General features: G+C 38.7%; 1 protein-coding gene and 1 pseudogene across 2 annotated transcripts in view; both read left to right on the forward strand.

The window, feature by feature from the left end:
• LOC306663221 (transportin-1-like) overlaps positions 1–22,281 on the forward strand; it is a 572,343-nt pseudogene that overhangs the window by 298,032 nt on the left and 252,030 nt on the right. The window lies entirely within an intron of this gene.
• LOC306663383 (olfactory receptor 14C36-like) lies at positions 5,088–6,017 on the forward strand (the record flags this gene model as incomplete). The annotated part of the gene is made up of 1 exon (XM_079143765.1): positions 5,088–6,017. The coding sequence occupies one exon, from the start codon at positions 5,088–5,090 to the stop codon at positions 6,015–6,017; it is 930 nt and encodes a 309-aa protein (XP_078999891.1).

The raw sequence follows: 22,281 nt of genomic DNA on the forward strand, positions 1-22,281 counted from the left end.
CTTCATGTAAAAACACACAGCACTAAGAAAGGCAAAACAAGTAAATAAAATGAGAGATTGCATAAAGAAATTCTGAGATAAGCAGCTACTGCCATTGGAAATGACGCACATCAGGTAAATGCTGGGTAGGTGGGGAGACACAACCCCTCCAAACTGTAGAAGAGATCTCTGAAAGTGGTTCTGCCTCGTGAATGTGGTATGAGGGTTTCTGAGCTTGATTTCACAATGCCAGGATGCAGGGCTCTGGTAGGGAGCTCTGCCTGGCCAAGGCAGTCATCCTTGAAGAGTTCCGTGAGGCTGGTCCTGATCATGACTAGAGGTAAAGCAGAAGAATCCAGCCACTGGTACTAACTACTGCTCATCACACACGGGGAAACTGTGAAAAGAGAATCTCTAACACCAATTTCCAGACATGAATCTGGAACAGCCTCAAAGGATTAGTACAAGTGAACTACAGAAGATGTTGAGAGAGAGAAGAAATTTTTATGTTGATGAATTTGCCTACAGTGTCATTTTTGTTCATTATAATATACTATCAAAAAAACAAGTAAGAAAAAAAAAACATATTTACAATAGTATCAAAACTGTGTATACACTTCACCAGACTGGGATCCTATAGAATAATATGTACTCCATGTTTGTACAAATCTGTCAAAATATACTCTACTGTCATGTATAACTAAAAAGAATATGTATTTAAAACTATGTATAAACTGCTTAGGACTAATTTCACCTAAGAGGTGAACTATCTGTGCACTTAAAACTATAAGATATTGATGATCGAAATTAAAAAAGAAAAGGTAAATGGACTCCAGGCCTCTGGATCAGGTGGTATTAGCTGCTGTGCCCACTGCTGTCTCAGGTGCTATGGGCACAGGGGCCACCCAGGTTTGTGTTGCAACTTCCCTGGTCTGTTTGGGGACATTGAGCCAGGCAGAGAAAAGATGTGGAAAGAGCAGAAGAGACAGTGAAGGAGATCAGAACCCAGAAGAAATGAAACTCGTAGACTGGATTTTCCTGCTTTCATCCCCACTGTGAGGACTCCTGGTGTAAGGGGAGTCTCTGCATAACTAGAGGAGAGAGGAACATTCCATCAAGGTCTGTGATTGAAGGTGGGGTTGTCTTAAACATGGATAAATCAAATAAAAAAAAGAAAGTAAAATGATATTCAGTAGCCATATACTTTAGGTCAGTTGGTGAAACTCCCGTAGCGATAGGTGAGAGAAATCAGTGTGCTCACATGTGGCTGACAAGAACAAAATTAATTCAACATCATATGAACAAATTTGTCCATCAAATACTTGCACAAATGTAACCTGAGAACAACCTATATTGGTGCTGCCTGAAATGTGTCCTATGTACTTGTTATGTGTGAAAATGTATGCCATTTTATAAGTAGAAAAGTTTGTTGGTTGATCATTCTTCCTCACTTTCAAATTATGGAAAAATATTGGTGCGTGGATTTTTTTCCTGATGATCAAATTCCTTTTAAAAAATCAAGAATAAAGTAACTTTAAATGAGGGACAGATGCCACTAGAAAACACCAATTTTCCTAAAGCTTTAAATGAAAATAGAACCTTAACAGAGCAAATCCTATGACATAAATGAAGCACTGTTAAGGAAGAATGTGTAACAGTTAATGCCTGCATCATAAAAGCAGAAAAACTCTATGTACAGACTCTACCATGAATACAAAAGCAAACTATACTTCAAAAAAATACAAAGAAAATGATAAACATAGGAGTAGAAACATATGACATTTGCACTAAAAACAATACAAGATATCGATGGAAAAATAAGTTGTTTGTGAAAATACAAAAAAATCAACAAACCTTTAGCTGCACTGACAATAAAAAACCCAAGATGAATGAAATAACAGAGAACAAAAGGGAGACCTTAAAACTGATACCACAGAAATGCAAAGGACCATTAGCAATTCTTATGAAGAAAATGCCAGCATATTGGACAGTCTAGAGGAAAAGGGTACATTGGGAACACATATAACATGCCAAGGCTGAATTATGAGAAAGTGTAAGACTTACATATAAATAATGACCAATATATTTGAATCAGTAATAAAAATTTCCCGGTAAGGAAAATGCCAGGAGCTCATGACTTCACTATGGTTCTAACAAACATTAAAAAATAAGCGATAACAAGTGTCCCCAAAACCATGCCAGGGAACTGAAATAAACTTCAACTATTCAAGTCACATTCCACAAAACAAACTATTCCCAAGAGTAAATCCAGACAATTACACCTATCCCAGGAGGCAACAAGGTCCAACAGGCAGTGACTAAGAAATCCCACACTATGTTAACAGAAAAAAGGAACCAAATGTCCATAGGTGGATATATGGACAATTTAAAATGCCAATGTACACATACAGTGGAATCTTATTCATCGTTAAAAGAATGAAATAGCAATAAATGCTACAATTGTGGACTAATTTTGAAACATCGGTACAAGTCAAGTCATAAAACAGAAACACATGTCGAATGCTTCTACTCATACCAAACATCTAGGATATAAATTCAAACTTGGAAATTATACTTAGTGGTTTTGAGTGAGTAAGTAGGGACAATGGGTAGGTGTTTCATTGACAGTGATACAAATATTCAGGAACAAGATAGAGTTGGAATATCTATAAATATGTAATGTGATAACACTGAATTAAACTCATGATCCTCCTGCCTCAGTCTCCTGAGCCACTGGGAATACAGGTTTATGGCCACTGTGTCGGGCACAAAGGTTAATTTTATGTCATGTAGATTCCATCTCTATGACAGGGATTTTTACTGCTGAATTGCAGCCATTTTTAGATGCTTCCCACTTACAGGTTGCTGAGTGAGCGAGTTTTTACCACCCTAATGTTAGCTGATCCCATAAACACCCCTAACTCACACTGAGGTGAAGGAGGCAGAGATGAGAACACACAGTGAGCCCACTAGCCTCTCCTCAGTGCTACTCACTTCTCAGCAATGACTTAGTGTGTTGCTCAGCAGACGATTCCCCAGTGTCATCCACTGTGCACGCTGGCACGTGGCCAGGTCCTCTCCCATGTGCTTGTGCTATCATCCACTGGCCATGTTGGCACATAGTCAGGTCCTCTCCCCTGGGCTCTGGAGATGCTGCTGCCTGGTGCTCTGCTCAGGCCTCCTGCTGTCTCTGCAGGCTGATCTAGGCTCCTGGGGAACCTGCTCCCACTGGCAAGGCACCAGGTTCACATAAAGCAGAGGTGACTGAGCTCCTCACATCCCACATGGCACTGTGCTGCCTCTACAGATCCACAATGATTGCAGACACAGTTGATGGGAACAGCCAAGGAGAGACAGGGTTTTACTCACACATGGAGAACAGTAGCAATCAGGAGTGAGTACTTGGCAGTTAGAGTCCAATAGCACCTGAGACTCGTTTTTATTCTGCTCAGCAAATTGTAATTTCATCCAGAGTCAGAGAGCTCTGGAAATGGAGGATTAATTCTGCAAAGAATAGTAGGCACCGAGATGTCTTATGAACACCGTAGAATTTTGTGTGATTCCTAGTGGCTTATTAGTAATGTACCTGGAGGGTGGTGGATGTCTGCACAGTGTTTGCAAGTACCCTGTGTGATAGTTCTTCAAGCTGCCATGATAGGCTTAAAATTCTCTTTTTCAAATGAATTTTTCCTAAACTCGATTTTTGGAAACATAATACAAATGAACTAGAGATATCTAATAATGCCACTCATCATGTTATTTCTCTAGCAGAATTATGTTTTTATTTTTTATTTTTTGTGTTACTGGGGATTGAACTCAGGGCCTTATGCTTGTGAGGCAAGCACTCTACCAGCTGAGCTATCTCCCCAGCCCCTTAGAATTATATTTTCAATGTGGATTGCTACAGTAGTAGGAAGACTTGAAAATTCCAAAAATCTTCCCTGTTACAGAGGGTGTCTCAGCAAAATATGTGTGTGTGTGTGTGTGTGTGTCTGTGTCTGTGTGTGATGCATTTATTACATTATTTTGAAAGATTATTTGTCTAATTGAATATATATTGAGTACAGTCAAACAACATATTTCCATATTTCCTTTCATAAGGAAAGTAGGAGTCCTAAAACTCAGGCCTTAATCAATAGGTTGGAAAACAAGACCAATTAAAGTGGTATGTAATGTGTGTTTTTGTTATTTTTATTTATTTCTGTCTTGGGTTCATGTCTCATTCTTTCATGATTTCTAAAATCTTGTGCCTAAAAGTTAATTTTGCTTAATTATGAAATAGACTTGCATTTTTATATTTCTGTAAAATATTTGCTTTGTAGAGTTATTTTATTTATTCTATTAAAAGATCAGTATATTTAAATAAAAATGAAGGTGAACAATAAAAAAATGTTTATTACCACATGCTTAAAAATGCACAGAATGTTTTGCAAAGAAATTTATGAAATGACAGATAGATTCTGACTCAGGAAGACAAAACAGGTGAAGCCAGGTCACCTCAGTGTTCACAACACTGGACTTGCAGACCTGAAATGGGAATGGCTGTTTATTAGAGACTGTTTCCTCATGAGCAAAATTTTTCACATTCATGGAGATAAGTACTCCAAGGTTATATACATATTCCAATAAAATAAATGAAAATTAATTATAATTTGAACTATGGATTATAATTTGAAATTTTAAGTGTGGATGCAATGACAAAATAATGTAAAATATTTGTTCATGAAAAAGGAGAGATACTAAATTGTAGAGAATTAAAGTACAGACTGTCACACAGGTGGCCCTGCAGGAGAGGAGGTGAGCAGCCCCTGCAAGTGCTCTGCATGGGAGTCTCAGGAGTTCATGGGAGGCATGATGGAGGAGCTGAGGACAACCCTGCAGGTCACACCCAGACCCTGGGCTGCAGGTCTCCACACCTGCACTGGGAGATTCTCTCTGATTAGAAATGATTAAACATATCAGAAAACCAAGAGTGACCTTTCATCTGATGAGAAAGAAACTCAAAATACAAGAAAACACTGGACATGATTATGTAGAGTAATTGCACTATCATGCTTTGCTTACCATTTTATATCTTTATCTTCCCAGACAACAAGAATTTCCAGTAAATGGCCAATTTTACCATGGTAACTGAGTTTCTCCTCCTGAGCTTTCCTGATGGCTGGAATATGAGAGTCTTCTATTTTACAGTATTCACAGTGACCTACCTGGGTACCATGTTAGGGAATCTGCTCATCATCACTGTCACCACTGCTGACCAGAACCTGCACACACCCATGTACTTCTTCCTCAGGAACCTGTCCATCTTGGACATGTGCTACATTTCCATCACTGTCCCCAATGCCTGTGTCAACTCTCTCACTGGCAACCAGGTCATTTCAGTGGGTGGATGTGCAACCCAGATCTTCTTGGTCATTTTTTGTGCATATGTAGAGATGCTGTTTCTCTCCATCATGGCCTGGGATCGCTATGTGGCCATCTGCCAGCCCCTCCAGTACCCCATCATCATGAATCCTCAGTTTTGTGTCCGCATGACCCTGGCTTCCCTGCTCAGTGGCCTGGTATACGCAGTTGTGCACACTGGGAACACCTTCCTGCTGTCCTTCTGTCAGTCAAATGTGGTCCATCAGTTCTTCTGTGATCTCCCCTCTCTGCTGAGGCTCTCCTGCTCTGACACCACCAGCAACATGGTCCTTCTTCTTGTCTCTGCTGTGGTGGTCTGTGGTGGTTGCTTTACTTTTATTACCATGTCATATATTTGCATATTTTCTGCTATGCTGAAATTTTCCACCAGAGAGACAGGGAAGGCCTTCTCCACCTGCATCCCTCACATCCTCGTGGTGTCTGTCTTCTTTATTTCTGGCACAGGTGTGTACCTGAGGCCTTCAGCAACCTATGACACACTGCAGAACATCATTGTCTCTGCCTTTTATACCATGGTTCCTCCCTTCTTGAATCCCCTCATCTACAGTCTCAGGAACAAACAGGTAAAGGAAGCTGTGAGGAGAGTCAAGCAGCTGTTCTCAGGGAAAAGATAAAATGGGTTTCAACATTATCCTAATTTTAGTGAGTGGAGTTCAAGATTAGATCAAATATTCTTCATATCTGGTTTCATAAGTTATACTACTTGCCATAATATCACCTTACTAGAATAGGAGTTATTTTGTTAAGTAATTTTTGTGATTTACCATATTATTTCCATGGATCCTTTATAAAATATGTACTTTTATCAATACATCCCTAATGATTGAATATAATCAATATATTGCATAAATCTTTCATGGTTATATTTATTAAAGATGTATCAAATATGTCACAGAGGAAAACTTTAGCTATCGAACTGAAGGTAACTTACACTCACATAATCTGCTTCTATTCAGATGAAGTGTCAAACAAATTTGTAAACACAGTCATACACAATTGTATAAATGTAATTTGAAAATATTCAAAGATCAAATCCTAAAGAAGTTCTGACCAATCTATCTGGCACATGAGAAAGGAGGAAATTCTTTGTCCATGAAGTACACAGAAGGCCATGGTGACCACAGCCCTTGGCCCCACAGTCGAATCCTTCCACTGGGAAGAACACCCTGTGCTCCCTTGGCCATGATGGACACCAGTCTTTTATTATGTCCATGAGTGACCCAGTGTGGGGGCACAGGCCTAGGGGCTGAGTTGCAGGTCAGCTCTGAAGGTTCACCTTCCACACATCTTACTTAAGTGATATCCATGCTAATGTGTCATGCCTGAAATTATGAAAAGAGGGACCGTTGTTGTCTGGCTAAATTTCTGACCTAGTTCAACTCTTCCACTGCTCTCATTTTACTGGACTTCTTAAAGGAATCTTGTCTCTGTAATTGTTCCCTAAACCCTTGTGGCAGTGTTTGTGTTTTTTTTTTGTTTGTTTGTTTTGGGGTTTTCTTCTGACTTTTTGTTTTGTTTTTTGTTTGTTTTTACCAAAGATTGAACCCAAGGGCTCATCTCCAGCCCTTTTTCGTGTCTTACTTAGAGTCAGGGTCTTACAAGGTTGTTTAGAGCGTTCCTAACTTGCTGATGCTGGCTTGGACACCCCAACACACCTGCCCCAGTCTCCTAATGCACTGTGTCTGCAGATGTGCACCACCACACCTGTCTGGTGCAGCCTTTCAGTATCTCTCACAGTTATTTCTCTCCAAACACTTCAGTGATCTCACTTGGATATGCTTCGTGAATTATTAATAACTGACTTAACTGACTTATGCTCAAGGTCAAGTTTCTAGAATTACTTATATGACAACGTGAAAAACAATTCATGTATTATCACAATCAATACATTAAATTTTGTACACAAATGGGTTACATAATTTTGTTTCTATGGTTGTACACAAAGTAGATTCAAACCATTTGTGTAGTCCATACATGTACATAGGGTAATGTCTGTCTCATTCCACCATGTTTCATAATCCCCTCCCTCTCATTTCCTTCTACATATTCTAATGTTCCCCCAAATATTTTGAATGATTAATTGATATTTTAGGACGTTTTAAATTGCCTGGGAAGACAGACCATGCACATAATCCCAGCAGCTCGAGAGGCTGAGGAAGGAGGATGGTTAACTTAAAACCAGCTTTAGCAACTTAGGGATGCCCTAAACAATTCAGTGAGACCCTGTCTCTAAATAAAACACAAAAAGGGGTTGAGGATGTGGCTCATGATGGGACTCATATAAGGAGTTAATAATGTCCCACATTTTGTGTCCAATAACACAAAACCCTGTTCTTTTTTAGGTGTGGTATTGAACTTCCGCAGAATTTGGCAAAAACATTTACTTTGTGTAAGAGTTTTGAACCAAGAAAGAGAGTTTTATAGTAATATCATTAATGTCAAAGATATATATTGGAAAGGAATATTGGAAATGAAAATTTTCCAAAATAGTAAGTCTACCCTTGTTAGGAAACCATATTTAAGAGTGCTTATTAGAGTCTTTTTCATGATTATGTTTGTCATTTCTTCATAGAACCAAAACTTCAGATGAAAAAAGACTTAGAGCAGCCCATAGTTCGAAGTTTGATGAGAGTGTAATAACTAAAAAGACAATGTAGTATCTTATTCTATATTGCAATTTAAGGTAATGCTCATGACTGGAAACATTATACAACTATCATCAGAATTTTCTGTTTATAAAGCCTTTAGAATATTTATATAAATACCATAGACAAAGAGAATTGTAAGAAAGTGAGGGGAATGGGCATGGGGGTAGGAAAGATAGTAGAGTAAAACAGACTTTATTGTGTCATATACATATGTGACTGCATGACCAATGTGATCCTACAATATGTACAATCAGAAAAATGAGAAATCATATTCCATTTATGTATGATTTATTGAAATGCATAAATGCATTCTACTGTCATGTATAACAAATTAGAACAAATAAAAAATTTTAAAAAACCAGTTGTTTATATTAATAGATTTAAAAAACAGATTCGATCAGTGTTTTAAAGGAATCTTTTAAAAACCTGTGGCCTACAAAGGTGTGGTTTTAAAAAGATTTCAGCCCCCAAAGAGGTGCTAAACATTTCAAACAGACACAATGGGAAACTGACTGAGAGCATCTGAGAACTTGCAAGACCACACACATTCCATACTCATGAATGCAGAACAAAATATTTCCTGAGAAGTGTAGTGGGAGCACCCTGTTTTCTCAGGGGCCTCTGGGAGTGGTTTACCATGCTCACTCAGATAAATATTCAGGAACCAATGTTTCAATAATTTCAGGGACCCAACTATGTTGTGAGCTGGCAGCAGAATTTAGCATGGTCTATGTGGTCTTGGCTCTGCAGGAATGCAGGGGACTCAAGTCATGGAGGCTTCCACAGTCATTTCAAAGAATGGCCTCCAACAGCTCCTAGGCAAAGTGTAGGAGAGTCAGGTTCTGCAGGCTGCCCATGACTGCTGATAGGTTATGTTCTGAAGGTGAAACCAATATTGGAATGGAATCCCCAGGAAATAACAGATGGAAGTAGCATTTCCTAAGGACTGCTTTGTGGCATAACATATGGTCTATTTTTGAGAAGGTTCCATGTGATGCTGAGAAGAAATTGAATCTGCTCTTTGATGGTTGGAATATTTTTTATATGTCTATTAAGTGTATGTTATCTATTGTTTTATTGAGTTTTACGGTTTCTTTGGTTTGTTTTTGTTTGGAAGATCTATCTAGTGGTGACAGCAGTGCTTTAAAGTCACCCAGAATTATTGTATTGTGGTCTATGTGATTCCTGAAATTCAGAAGGATTTGTTTGATGTATAAGGATGCACCATTGTTTGGGGCATAAATATTTACTATTGTTATGTCTTCCTGATTTATGGTTGCCTTGAGCATTATGAAATGTCCTTCTTCATCCCTTCTGAATAACTTTGGCTTGAAGTTCACTTCATCTGATATAAGGATGGAATCCCCGCTGTTTTACTGAGTCCATGTGCCTTGTAGGTTTTTTCCCATCCTTTCACCTTTAGTCTGTGGATGACTTTTTCCATGAGATGAGTCTCTTGCAGGCAGCATATTGTTGGGTCTTTCTTTTTAATCCTTTCTGCCAATCTATCTCTTTTGATTGATGAGTTTAGGCCTTAACGTTCAGCATTATTATTGAGAAATGAATTGTATTACCAGGTATTTGGGCTTATCATTGGTTTTTAGTTTGGCTTGTATTCTCCATTGAGTGGTTTTTATCTAAGGTATTTCTCCCTTTAATGACCTACATTGTTGTTTTTCATTTCCTCCTCATGGAATATTTTCTTGAGAACATTCTCTATTGCAGGCTTTCTATTTGTAAATTCTCTTAACTTTTGTTTGTCATGGAAGGATTTTATTTCATCTTCAAATCTGAAGGTTAGTTTTGCTGGGTTTAGGATGCTTGATTGGCAACCATTTTCTTTTAGAACTTGAAATATTTGTTGCAGGCCCTTCTAGCTTTTAGAGTCTGGGTTGAGAAATCGGCTGTTACCTGTATTGGTTTCCCTCTATATGCAATCTGATGCTTTTCTCTTGAGGCCTTCAAAATTGTATCTTTATTTTGAATGTGAGGCATTTTCATTATAATGTGCCTTCTTGTGGATCTGTTATGATTTTGTGCATTTGGTGTTCTGTAAGCCTCTTGTATTTAATTTTCCATTTCGTTCTTCAGGTTTGGGAAATTTTCTGGTATTATTTCATTGGATAGGTAGCTCATTACTTTGGTTTTTGTCTCTGTGCCTTCCTCAATCCCAATGATTCTTAAATTTGGTCTTTTCAAGATGTCCCATAGTTCATGGAGATTCTGTTCATGATTTCTTACCATCTTCTCTTTTTGGGCAACTTTATTTTCAAGTTTAAATATTTTGTCTTCATTGTCTGAAGTTCTGTCTTTCAAGTGGTCTAGGCTTTTGGTGATGCTTTACATTGAATTTTTTATTTGGTTTATTGTTTCCTTCATTTCAAGGATTTCTGTTCGGTTATTTTTTTGAGAATCTCTATCTCTTTGATGAAATGATCTTTTGCTTCCTGCAGTTGCTCTTTTCAATTTATTGATATTATCATTCATTGCCTGCATTTGCTGTCTTATCTCATCCTTTGCTTCGTGAATCATCTTGATCATGTTTAATCTGGAGTCTTTTTCTGACATTTCTTCTACAATACTCTCATTGGATTCTACTAATATAGAATCTAGATTTGTTTGGATTATTTTCTTCCCTTTTTTTTTCATGTCGTTCATGTATCTTCCCCTCTAGCAGTGCAGATCTGGGATATTGCAGATGTCCCCCTATAAACTTATAGTGGCCCTATGGGTTTCCAAAACTTTTCCTTAAAGGGAGATCAATATTAGCAGTGCCCAATCCAGACACTATGTAATTCTAGACCCACTAGCCCCTTAGAGGACAATAACAAAATGGTCATAATAAACAGAATGAGTTCAAATATTATCTTCAGTGTAACAAAGAGATTTGCAATAAGGTCTGCAGTTTCTAAAGTAGGACAAAGAGGATGCAGAGGGATGTAGAATTTAGCTGTTAATGGGATAAAAAAAGAATATATATAAGTTCTAGATAATAGAAAGTGTAAGAGTGTAATCGAAAGAAATTGGATGTTAGCATGCAAAAAAGGGAGAAAGAGACTCTGAGGGAACAGGTAAATGAAAGGAAAACAGAGCAAGAAAAGTAAAGAAATAAAAACTTAAAATTTTTTCATAAGGAAAAAAAAATCTACAGTATAACAGTTATATAGTAATGAAACCTTCCAGTCTTCAATAGCCTGATGCATGAGAAGTAGATGACAATAAGCTTCAAATTTCCAGCAGTCGTCTCAGGATGGGACTTGCTCCACCTAAAAATTGGAGGTTTGGCTTCCAGGATTATAAAAGATGGCTGCTCTGGTTTCCAAATGTGTTGGCAAATGGGGAGCTGCAGCTCAAGGTGTGTCGTGGTCAGCTGGAGATCCTGGAGGCAGGGTGCGGTTGGTCAGGCAGGGGTCCTTGAGGTCGGGTGTGTTCGGTGTGGTTGCAGGATCCTGGAGGCCGGGTTCAATCATTTGGTCTGGGGTCCCGGTGATAGGGTGCAGTCAGTTGTTTGGGTGTCTGGTGGCAGGGAGCAGTCAGTCGATGTGAGGGCCCCAGAGGCAGGGAGTGATCATTTGGGCTGAAGGATCCTGCAGGCGGGGCTCAGTCATTCTGGTCAGGGGTCCTATTGGTCCTGGCTGTTGCATGTAGCCACGTGTAATCAAGCCTGCTGGTACTGTGACAGTGAACTTCCAGGCAACATCAGGCACCTGGTGCTCCACTGGTGGTCAGCAATCAGTTCGCTGACTGTTGTCAGAGGATCGGGAGGTGAACCTGTGTGTTGGGTGATGATAGGTGTAAGGCAGGTGATGGACAGGCCAGAGGTTGGCAAATGGCAGATGATAGGTACCTGATTGTGAGCATTCTGCACTCAAAAGAGGCATTGATATGCTGGCAGACTACAGGTGATCATAGCAGACAAAAGGAGTAAACAGCAGGGGATCAATAAGCAGCAAAAACTGCCTCACCAAGAAATAGATATCTTTTGCTTGAACCCACAGTTATGGAGCAACAAGGAACTCAAACTCCCTCTAGTCCACAATCTTGGATCTCCTCTGTGTCTTTTGTTTTGTATCAGGGTGATACTAGCTTCATAAAATGAGTTTGGAAGGGTTTCTTCTGTTTCTATTTCATGGAATACTTTGAGGAGTATTGGTATAAGCACTCTTTGAAGGTCTTGCAGAACTCAGCTGAGAATCTATTTAGTCCCAGACTTTTCTTGATTGGTAGGCTCTTCATGGCTTCTTCTATTTCATTGCTTGAATTTGAACTGTTTAAATTGTGTATGCCCTCTTGATTCAGTTTGGGTGGATCAAGTCAAAGGGTCATGGTGGATCCCACCAGCATATCAAAGAAAGTTTTGGATGTCAGGCAAACTGTAGCAAGTGCCAAGGTCTGTAGACTGCGCCTCAGATGGTAATAGGTGAAGCTGTGAAGGTGAAATCAAAGTTGGAATGGAATCCACAAAAATTTGCTTATGCAAGGTTTATGAACTGCCTGCCAAGAAAAGCTGCTACCTACACAGAGAGCCAAGTAAAAGAGAGTCCTTTGCTCTCCAATCAGCAAGACCAAAGGACAGTAATTCCCAATCCCTTTGGAAATAAGGTCTTTCAGCTGAAGGTCCTAGATACTGTATGAGGAATTGCAGGTGGAGTCATGTTTGCTGACCTGGGTTTTTTCACTCTGAACCTATTCATTCTTTCAATAGCCCTATTATTCCTGTTTGAGGAGAAGGTTCACTTTCTACCAGTGGATATTGAATTAATGAGACTTTCTTTTGGTTTTTATAAGGGTTCACAGACTAGAGTTTACCTTCAGTTTCAGGTGAGACTGTTGTCTTGGACTTGGGCAAATGCTGGAAGTTTAAACACTGTGGAACCATTGGAGATGGACTAAAATCTCTTTGCATTGTTAAATGGACAAGAGTTTCGGGGAACTAGCAGGGGAAATTATGCATTGGAAAAGAGATGTCTCCAAAAAGCAACTGAGTCGAGACAGGAATTTTCAAAGGTAAAATGACTGGATTGTGAGAGCTACAAACTAGTCAGTCCTTCCTGGTTCAAATGACTTCACTGGGTGGTAGCTATAGGCATGTGGGGTATTAATAGTGGAGGTCGTCCCTGGGGTAAAGCCCTGGAGCACTCATCTTCCTTGCATCCTGTTTTCCCTTCCCTTTCTTTGCTTCCTTGTAGCCACATCAGGAGTGGTTTCCCTCTGCTGGGTCATTCCTCAATGTGCCCACACCATGGGCACAATGCCATTGAATTGGTCAATGACATTAAGACTTTGAACCCCTGAGCCAGAATGTGTTTTCCCTCTTCTAAGTTGCATTTTTTTAAAAAAAGGGAACTACTATTGTTTTGTTTTGATTTTGACCAGGTGTTTTTGTAAAAAAATGCAAAGCTGACTCAGACAATTACTCAATATAATTATACAGTGCACAGAATGTGTACCAGAAATGTTCAAGATGAAGAAAATATATGAGAACCAGTAAATCAGTATCATTATATTAGCAGAATAAAGAAAATATGTTCACCAATGAATGCATAAAAATATTTCTGACATATACATATGATGGAATGTCTTTCATCCTTAGAGAATGAACTAATGATACATGCTACAAGTTGGATTAATTTTGAAAAGCCTAGGCTTAGTCAAACCAGAAAAAATACCATACATTGAATGATTATTTTTATATGAGATTTCACAAACAGGTAAAGATACAGAGTAAATTTACTGTTTTCCAGTGACTACTATTAGAGATAAAAGGTACAGTGTGTGTAAAGAATTGGACAGTTCATGTGAACTAATAAAAGTATTTGGAGAATATCATGCTAAGTGAGATAAGCCAATCTCAAAAATCCAAAGGAAGAATGATCTCACTGATAAACAGATGATGACACTTAATGGGGGGAGGGTGAGAATAATGGAGGGAGGAGGGACTACATAGAGGGAAAAGAGGGGTGGAAGGGTTGGGGGAAGAAAAAAATAAAAGAATGAATCAGACAACATTACCCTATGTAAATGTATGATTACACAAATGATATGCCTTTACTCCATGTACAGAGAAACTACATGTATCCCATATGTTTACAATAAAAATAAATTGTAAAAAGTATTTGGGAACAAGAGGTATTTGGAAGATGTACAGTTTTGTACTGTGGTAAATGGCACTGAACTGATAACCACAAACTGCTACAGAGGTTGATTTTTCAGGTGGATTTTGTCTGAATGATAAGAGATTTTACTGCTGAACTGCAGCCATCCTTAGAGGTTTCCCACTTGCAGATTGCTGAGCAAGTGAGAGTTCTCAGCACCTGTATGTTAACTGATCCCACAAACACCCCTAATGCACACTGAGGTGAAGGATGCAGAGATGAGAACACACAGTGAGCCCATCAGTCTCTCCTCAGTGCTACTCACTTCTCAGCAATGATGTAGGGCGATGCCCAGCAGAGGACTCCCCTGTGCCATCCACTGTACATGCTGGCACGTAGCCAGCTCTCTCTCCTGGGCTCTGGAGATGCTGCAGCCTCCTCATGTACTCTGCCTCCTGCTATCGCTGCAGGCTGTGCTCTGGTCCCCCCAAGGACCCTACATCCTCTAGCTGGGCACTAGGTTCACATAAAGCAGAAGTGACTGAGTTCCTCACGTCCCTCCTGGCACTGTGCTGGCTGGACAGGTATACCCTGGCTGCAGACAAAGTTGGTGGGAGAGACCAAGAAGAGACTCTGTTCTGTTCATGTTGACAGCATGTGACACTCAGGAGTGAGTAATTACATTATGTAAAGACACTAATCATTTATTTATTTCCCTAAAACCCAGGTTTTGGAATAGCTGTGGCCATAATTATGTCATCAATAATGTCTTTTTTATCAATTACTACTTTAGATTTTACCTTATGAATGTATGAGGGGTTAGGATTTCATTACTTCAAACCAGCCTGAGCTGTGTCTGTTACAGGAGTGAAGATGGTCCAAAGTCTATTTGGGTGCTACTCATTTGTAAATCAGTAGAATAAATTCAATCCACCTTACTGGTTAGTCATAAATGTGACAATATAATTATTGACTAATTACTAGGCAGGAGTCATGTCATTTCTACCTAATATGTGAAAAGATGAACATTACATTGTCTAAAATTCAAGGATGTGTGACATTGTTGTGGGGGTGATGAACACATACTCATTTCCTGCAATTTAGTATGATATGCCAATGTTTATACAAAACAAACGTGGAAAAATAGAGATTAGTAACAAGGTTACAGAAGAAAGTTGCATTTGAGCCTCCTATCTTGTTCCATACATTCTAATGGGAAAATTAGAGCATTAGGTGACAGTAGACAAATGGGCTCTGTCAGCTGTGGCAAGAAAGTCACTCAGGTGTGAGTTTCAAGTTTGTGTCAGGGGACAACTGGAGATGGGGATCAGAAAAGATTGTGGGTAGACTGAGTAGGACCACTTGAACTTCACCATGACTATGAAGTTAAGAGCAACCTACTGTGTCTGGCCACCACCCCTGACCCAGGGGGACACTCACACTTCCAGACGAGTGCAGACAGGCTCAGAGGAAGGGCTCTTTACTAAGGGTGAGTGTGGTTAACCTGGCAAGGTGCTCAGTAGGACCCAGGTTGGCAAAGGGAAGAGGAAATGACAAGGTAGGTAACTCAGGTATGTGCTTGTGTGAGCTGCTGCAGAATTGTTATACCTATGAGCAAAATCTCTCTGTTAGACAAAGACAGTCAATGTCTTTTCAAATGATCATGATCCCATTGAGAAGAAATGAAGTAAATGGAAAGTGTCAATGAGACAAAGGCAAATTGTCTTATGTAAAAAGGAATCTAACTTCATGGAGTAAAAACACTGAGGAAAAAAAAAACAGTATTAACATGGGACAGAGTGGTATTAACAGTATTAACATTGTCAGCTGTAGTTCATGGAAGAGAATGATGTTAACTGAATTACAGAGCATTGAAGAGTGCACCTTCACAGCAATGGTCATGTAGGAGAGGAGGAGAGCAAGACCTGCAAGATCTCTGCATGGGAGTCTCAGAAGGTCAAGGGAGCCATGATGGAGATGCTGAGGACAACACTGCAGGTCACACCCAGACCCTGGGCTGCAGACTTCCACACCTGCCCTGGGGGATGTACTCTGCTCAAAAATGATTAAACATGAGAAAACCAGGAGTGACCTTTCCTTTTCAGGAAAACATATTGAACATGAATATGTAGATCAATTGTATTAATCTATGTTTTTTGCTTCCTATTATCTCTTTATCATCCTACTCAACCAGAATTTCCTGTAAATGGTGATTTCCACCATGGTAACTGGAATTTCTCCTCATGGGCTCTCATGATGGCTGGAATATGAGAGTCCTCTATTTCACAGTTACCTACCTGGGTACATTGTTAGGGAATCTGCTCTTTCTCACTGTCACCACTGCTGACCAGAACCTGCACATGCCCATGTACTTCTTCCTCAGGAACCTGTCCATGTTGGACATGTGCTTCATTTCCATCACTGTTCTTAATGTCTGTGTCAACTCCATCACTGGCAACATGGTCATTTCAGTGGGTGGTTGTGTAACCCTGATCTTCTTGGTCATTTTTTGTGCATGTGTTGAACTTCTTTTTCTCACCATCATGGCCTGGGACCGCTATGTGGCCATCTGCTGGCCTCTCCAGTACTCCACCATCATGAACCCTCAGTTTTGTGTTTGCATGACCCAGGCTTCCCTGCTCAGTGGTCTGGTGTATGCAGGTGTGCACACTGGGAACACCTTCCAGCTCCCCTTCTGCCAGTCAAATATGGTCCATCCGCTCTTCTGTGATGTCCCGTCTCTGCCAAGGCTCTCCTGCTATGACACCAGAAATAACATGGTCCTTCTTCTTCTGTGTTTTATTAATAGGTGGTGGGGGCTGATTTGGTTTAATCATTATGTCATATATTCACATATTTTCTACTGTGCTGAAATCTCCCACCAGAGCCTCAGTAAAGGCCTTCTCCACCTGCACCCCTCACATCCTCGTGGTGTCCATCTTCCTCAGTTCCATCACAGGTATGTACCTAAGGCCTTCAGCAACCTCTGACACACTCCAGGACTTGATTCTCTCTGCCTGTTATACCATGGTTCCTCCCTTATTGAATCCTCTCATCTACAGTCTCAGGAATAAACAGGTAATGGAAGCTATGGGGAGAGTCGTGGGAATACAGTTTTTCTGAAGAAAATGCTAAAGAAACATTTCAGCATTATCTTAATTTTACTGATTGAAGTTCATAATTGCATACAATGTTCTTCATTTTAGGACTTTACAAGTTACATTACCTACTCTACTATCACATTTTGGTTCGGGTGTGACATGTCCCCGAAAAGCCCACATGTGAGAAAATAGAAGAAGAGAAATTATTGGGTGGTAAAATTCTCAACCCAATCAGTGATTTAGTCTTCTTGGGGGATTAAATGAGTGGTAACTGAAGTGGTAAGGTGTGGCTGGAGGAGGTGACAATTGGGATGTGATTTTGTGGTACTTATTTGTGTCTGGTCAGTGAAGAATCTCTGCTTTCTGATCACCATGATGTGAGCTCCTTCCACCCTCTTCCACCATTGATGTTTAGCCTCACCTTGATTCCCGAGGAATAGAGAAAGCCTTGTATGGACTAAGACTTTTAAAACTGTGAGCCCTCAAATAAAGTTTTCTCCTCTACAATTGTTCTGGTCAGTTAGTCACATCAGCAAAATAGCTGACTTAAACATCACCTTTTTATGATTTGTGTTTTCGTACAAAATAAATCCGTGGGGTTACCATATTATTTCCATGGATTCTTCACAAAATGTGTATTTTTTCGATGTACTTTTTGGGGAGTGTACTGGGAATTGAACTCAGGGTCACCTGCCCACTGAGTCACATCTCCAGTCCTATTTTTCATTTTATTTAGAGACAGGGTCTCACAGGGTCTCTTATTGCCTCACTCTTGCTGAGGTGGGATCTGAACTTGAGATCCTGCTGCCTCAACCTCCCTAGCCACTGGGATTACAGATGTGCATCACTGTGCTTGGGTCAGTGCATCTTTTAATGAGTAAATATAATTCAATATATTTGTTGAGATCCTTTGAGATTACATGTATTCAAGTTTCATTGTATAGGTTGCAGAACCCGTATTCAGATATGTTCATATGGGAAAATTCTATCAATCATATCTGGAGATAACTTTACACTCACATAACCTGTTCTTATTCAGAGCATTGTCAAGCAAATGTTTAAGCACAGAAATGCATAATTTTTTTCAACTAAACCCTTTAAAATATTCAAAAATCAAATCCTAAAGAAAATATTATAAAAACATTAGAGCAAATCACAAGAATATTTCTCTCCATTGCAGCATGAAAAAAGATATTCCTTTTTTCATAAGCACAGCACCATTGTTTCCATCCCATCATGACAATAAAATCCATACACAACAGAAGAGCACCCTGACTTCCTTGGTTGTGAGGGCTGCCAGTCTTTTATTATGTCCATGAGTTACCAGGGTGGTTGAACAATCCCAGAGGCTTAGCGGCAGGTCGGATTAAGGATGGTTTTCATCCGACTCATCTAAATTCTTTAATATCTATGCTAATGTGTCATGCCTGATAATTAGGAAAAGATGGACTCTAATTGTTTGACCTCAGAGGGAAATGAGAGGGAGGGGGATATGAAAGATGGTGAAATGAGACACACATCATTACCTGTACATGTATGATTACACAAATGATATGAATCTACATCGTGAACAACCATAGAAATGAAATGATTTACTCATTTATGTACAATGAATCAAAATGCAGTCTGTAAAAATTGAAAAAATAAATGAATAATTTTAAGTAAAATAATTCTTTTTTTCCCCAATTTAAATAGAACCTTTTATTTTTTTGTTGTTTTTTTTTGTTTCCTTTTTTAATTTATTTTTATTGTAAACAAATGGGATACATGTTGTTTCAGTTTGTACATGGAGTAACAGCATACAATTGGCATATTCATACATTTACATAGAGTAATGATGTTTGATTCATTCTGTTATTTTTTTTCTTCCCCCCCACCCCTCCCACCTCTCTTTTCCCTCTATACAGTCCCTCCTTCCTCCATTTGTGCCCCCCTCTCATCCCCCATTATGTGTCATAATCCGCATATCGGCAAGATCATTCATTCTTTGGTTTTTGAGATTTGCTTATCTCACTTAGCATGATATTCTCCAATTTCATCCATTTACCTGAAAATGCCATAATTTTATCATTATTTATGGCTGAGTTATTTTCCATTGTATATATATACCACAGTTTCTTTATCCATTCATCCATTGATATCCAGATTGGTTCCACAATATGGCTATTGTGAATTGACCAGCTATGAACATTGATGTGGCTGCATCTCTGTAGTATGCTGATTTTAAGTCATTTGGGTATAGGCCAAGGAGTGTGATAGCTGGGTCAAATGGTGGTTCCATTCCAAGTTTTCTAAGGAATCTCCATACTTCTTTCCAGAGTGACTGCACTAATTTGCAACCCCAACAGCAATGTATGAGTGTACCTTTTCCCCACATCCTCACCAACACTTGTTGTTGCTTGTATTCTTGAAAATTGCCATTGTAATTGGGGTGAGATGGAATCTTAGGGTAGTTTTGATTTGCATTTCTATTATTACTAAAGATGTTGAACATTTTTTCATGTATCTGTTGATTGCTTGTAGATCTTCTTCTGTGAAGTGTCTGTTCATTTCCTTAGCCCATCTGTTGATTGAGTTATTTGTATTCTTGGCATAGAGTTTTTTGAGTTCTTCATATATTCTGGAAATTAGTGCTCTATCTGAAGTATGAGTGGCAAATATTTTTCTCCCACTCTGTAGGCTCTCTCTTCACATTGCTGACAGTTTCCTTTGCTGAGAGAAAGCTTTTTAATTTGAATCTATCCCGGTTATTGATTCTTGCTTTTATTTCTTGTGCTATGGGAGTCCTGTGAAGAAGTCTGATCCTAAGCCAACATGCTGAAGATTTGAACCTACTTTTTGTTCTATAAGATACAGTGTCTCTGGTCTTATTCCAAGGTAAAGAACAACTTCTATAGAGCCTGCTTTCACTCTTCCCTTGATATAATACTTCTGTATGCACACTTCTTATCCCATTAACAGCTACATCCTATACCCTTCCACATCCTCTTTGTCCATCATTATAAACTGTAGAGTTCATTGCAAGCCTATTGGTTATACTGTAGATAATAATCAAACTCATCCTGTTAATTACAATACTGTTAGTGCCTTCATGGGGGCTCTCTGGTTAAGGGCTATATTGTTTGCATTGGGTGTTGCTAATACTGATATCCCCCTCAAAGTAGAGATTTTGGAAGCCTGCAGGGTCACATTACAGGGAGGAAGGTGCAATACCTCAGATCTTCACTGATAGAGGGGAAGAGTCAGGAACAACATGAAAAAACACTGGGAAAAGTGTCCCTTAAAAACCAAGATGCTATTATGATAGAATCCAATGATGGTATGACAGTAGAAATGACAGAAAAAGAGCTTAGAATGTACATAATTAAAATGATCCATGAGGCAAAGAATGAGATAAGAGAAAATGCAGGCAATGTATGAGCACTCCAAATAAACACTTAAAAAAGCATATTCAGGAAGCGAAAGACCATTTCAATAAAAAGATAGAGGTTCTGGGGAAAAAAACAGAAATACTTGAAATGAAGGAAACAATAAACCAATTAAATCAATACAAAACATCAAGAAAAGGAAAACAGAATTTCTCAAGGAAAACAGAATTTAAGATGATGAAGACAAAAGAATTAATCTTTAAAATAAAGTTGAACAAAATGGAAAGATTATACGAAATCAAGTATACCATGAAAAGTTGAAATTTAAGAATTTTTGGGATTAAAGAAGGCACAGAGATACAAACCAAAGGAATGAACAATATGTTCAACAAAATAACATCAGAAAATTTCCCAATCCTGAAGAATGAAGTGGAAAATCAAAAACAAGAAGCTTACAGAGCACCACATACACAAAATTACAACAGATGCACACCAAGGCACATTATAAAGAAAATACCTTACATACAAACTATAGATAGTATTTTAAAGACTGTGAGAGAAAATCATCAGATTACATATAGCGGGAAACCAATACTGATATCAGCAGATTTCCCAGCCCAGAACCTAAAAGCTAGAAGAGCGTGAAATAACATGGATGCCAACCAAGAATCTTAAACCCAGCAAAACTAACCTTAAGATCGAAGATGAAATAATATCTTTCCACAATAAACAAAAGTTAAAAGAATTTACAAATAGAAATCCTGCACTACAGAACATTCTCATCACACTATTTTATGAGTAGGAAGTGTAAACAACAATGTAAGTCAGCAAAGGGAGGAACTACCTTAAAGAAAAATCCATTCAAAGGAGAAACCAAGCTAAGTTAAAAAACCAAAAATAAGCCCAAATGACTGTGAATAAAAATCATATCTCAATAATAACCCTGGATGTTAATGGCCTAAACTCATTAATCAAAAAACATAGACTAGCAGATTGGATTAAAAAGAAAGACCCAACAATATGCCGCCTTCAAGAGACTCATCTCATAATAAAAGACATCCACAGACTGAAGGTGAAAGGATGGGAAAAAACATACCATGCACACAGACTCAGTAAAAAAGCGGGGGTCTCCATCCTCACGTCAAATGAAGTGGACATCAAAACTAAGTTAGGGAGAAGGGCTAAAGAAGAAAATTTTATAATGCTTAAGAGAACAATAAAGCATCAAGACAAAATGATTGTAAATATTTATGCCCCAAACTATGGTGCATCCATGTACATCAAACAAATTTTTCTCAATGAAACACAATAATACTGGGTGACTCTCAATGCTGGATGGATCCTCCAAATAAAAAATAAACAAAGAAACTATAGAATTAAATAATATAATCAGTGATTTAGAATTAACAGACTTATATAGAGTATTTCATTCATCATCAAGTGAATAAACTTTCATCTCAGCAACTCTTTGAACCTTCTCCAAAATAGACAATATGCTATGCACAAGGCAACCATTAATAAATACAAAAAAATAGAGATACTACCTTGTATTCTATTAGATCATAATGGAATATAATTCCATTGAATAGAATTCAATGATAAAATTAAAAAAATGTCTCCAACACCTGGAGACTAAATATGCTATTGAATCATACAATGATAACAG

The sequence above is a fragment of the Sciurus vulgaris genome, assembly GCF_902686455.1.
Source record: "Sciurus vulgaris genome assembly, chromosome: 6".
Lineage (NCBI taxonomy): Eukaryota > Metazoa > Chordata > Mammalia > Rodentia > Sciuridae > Sciurus > Sciurus vulgaris.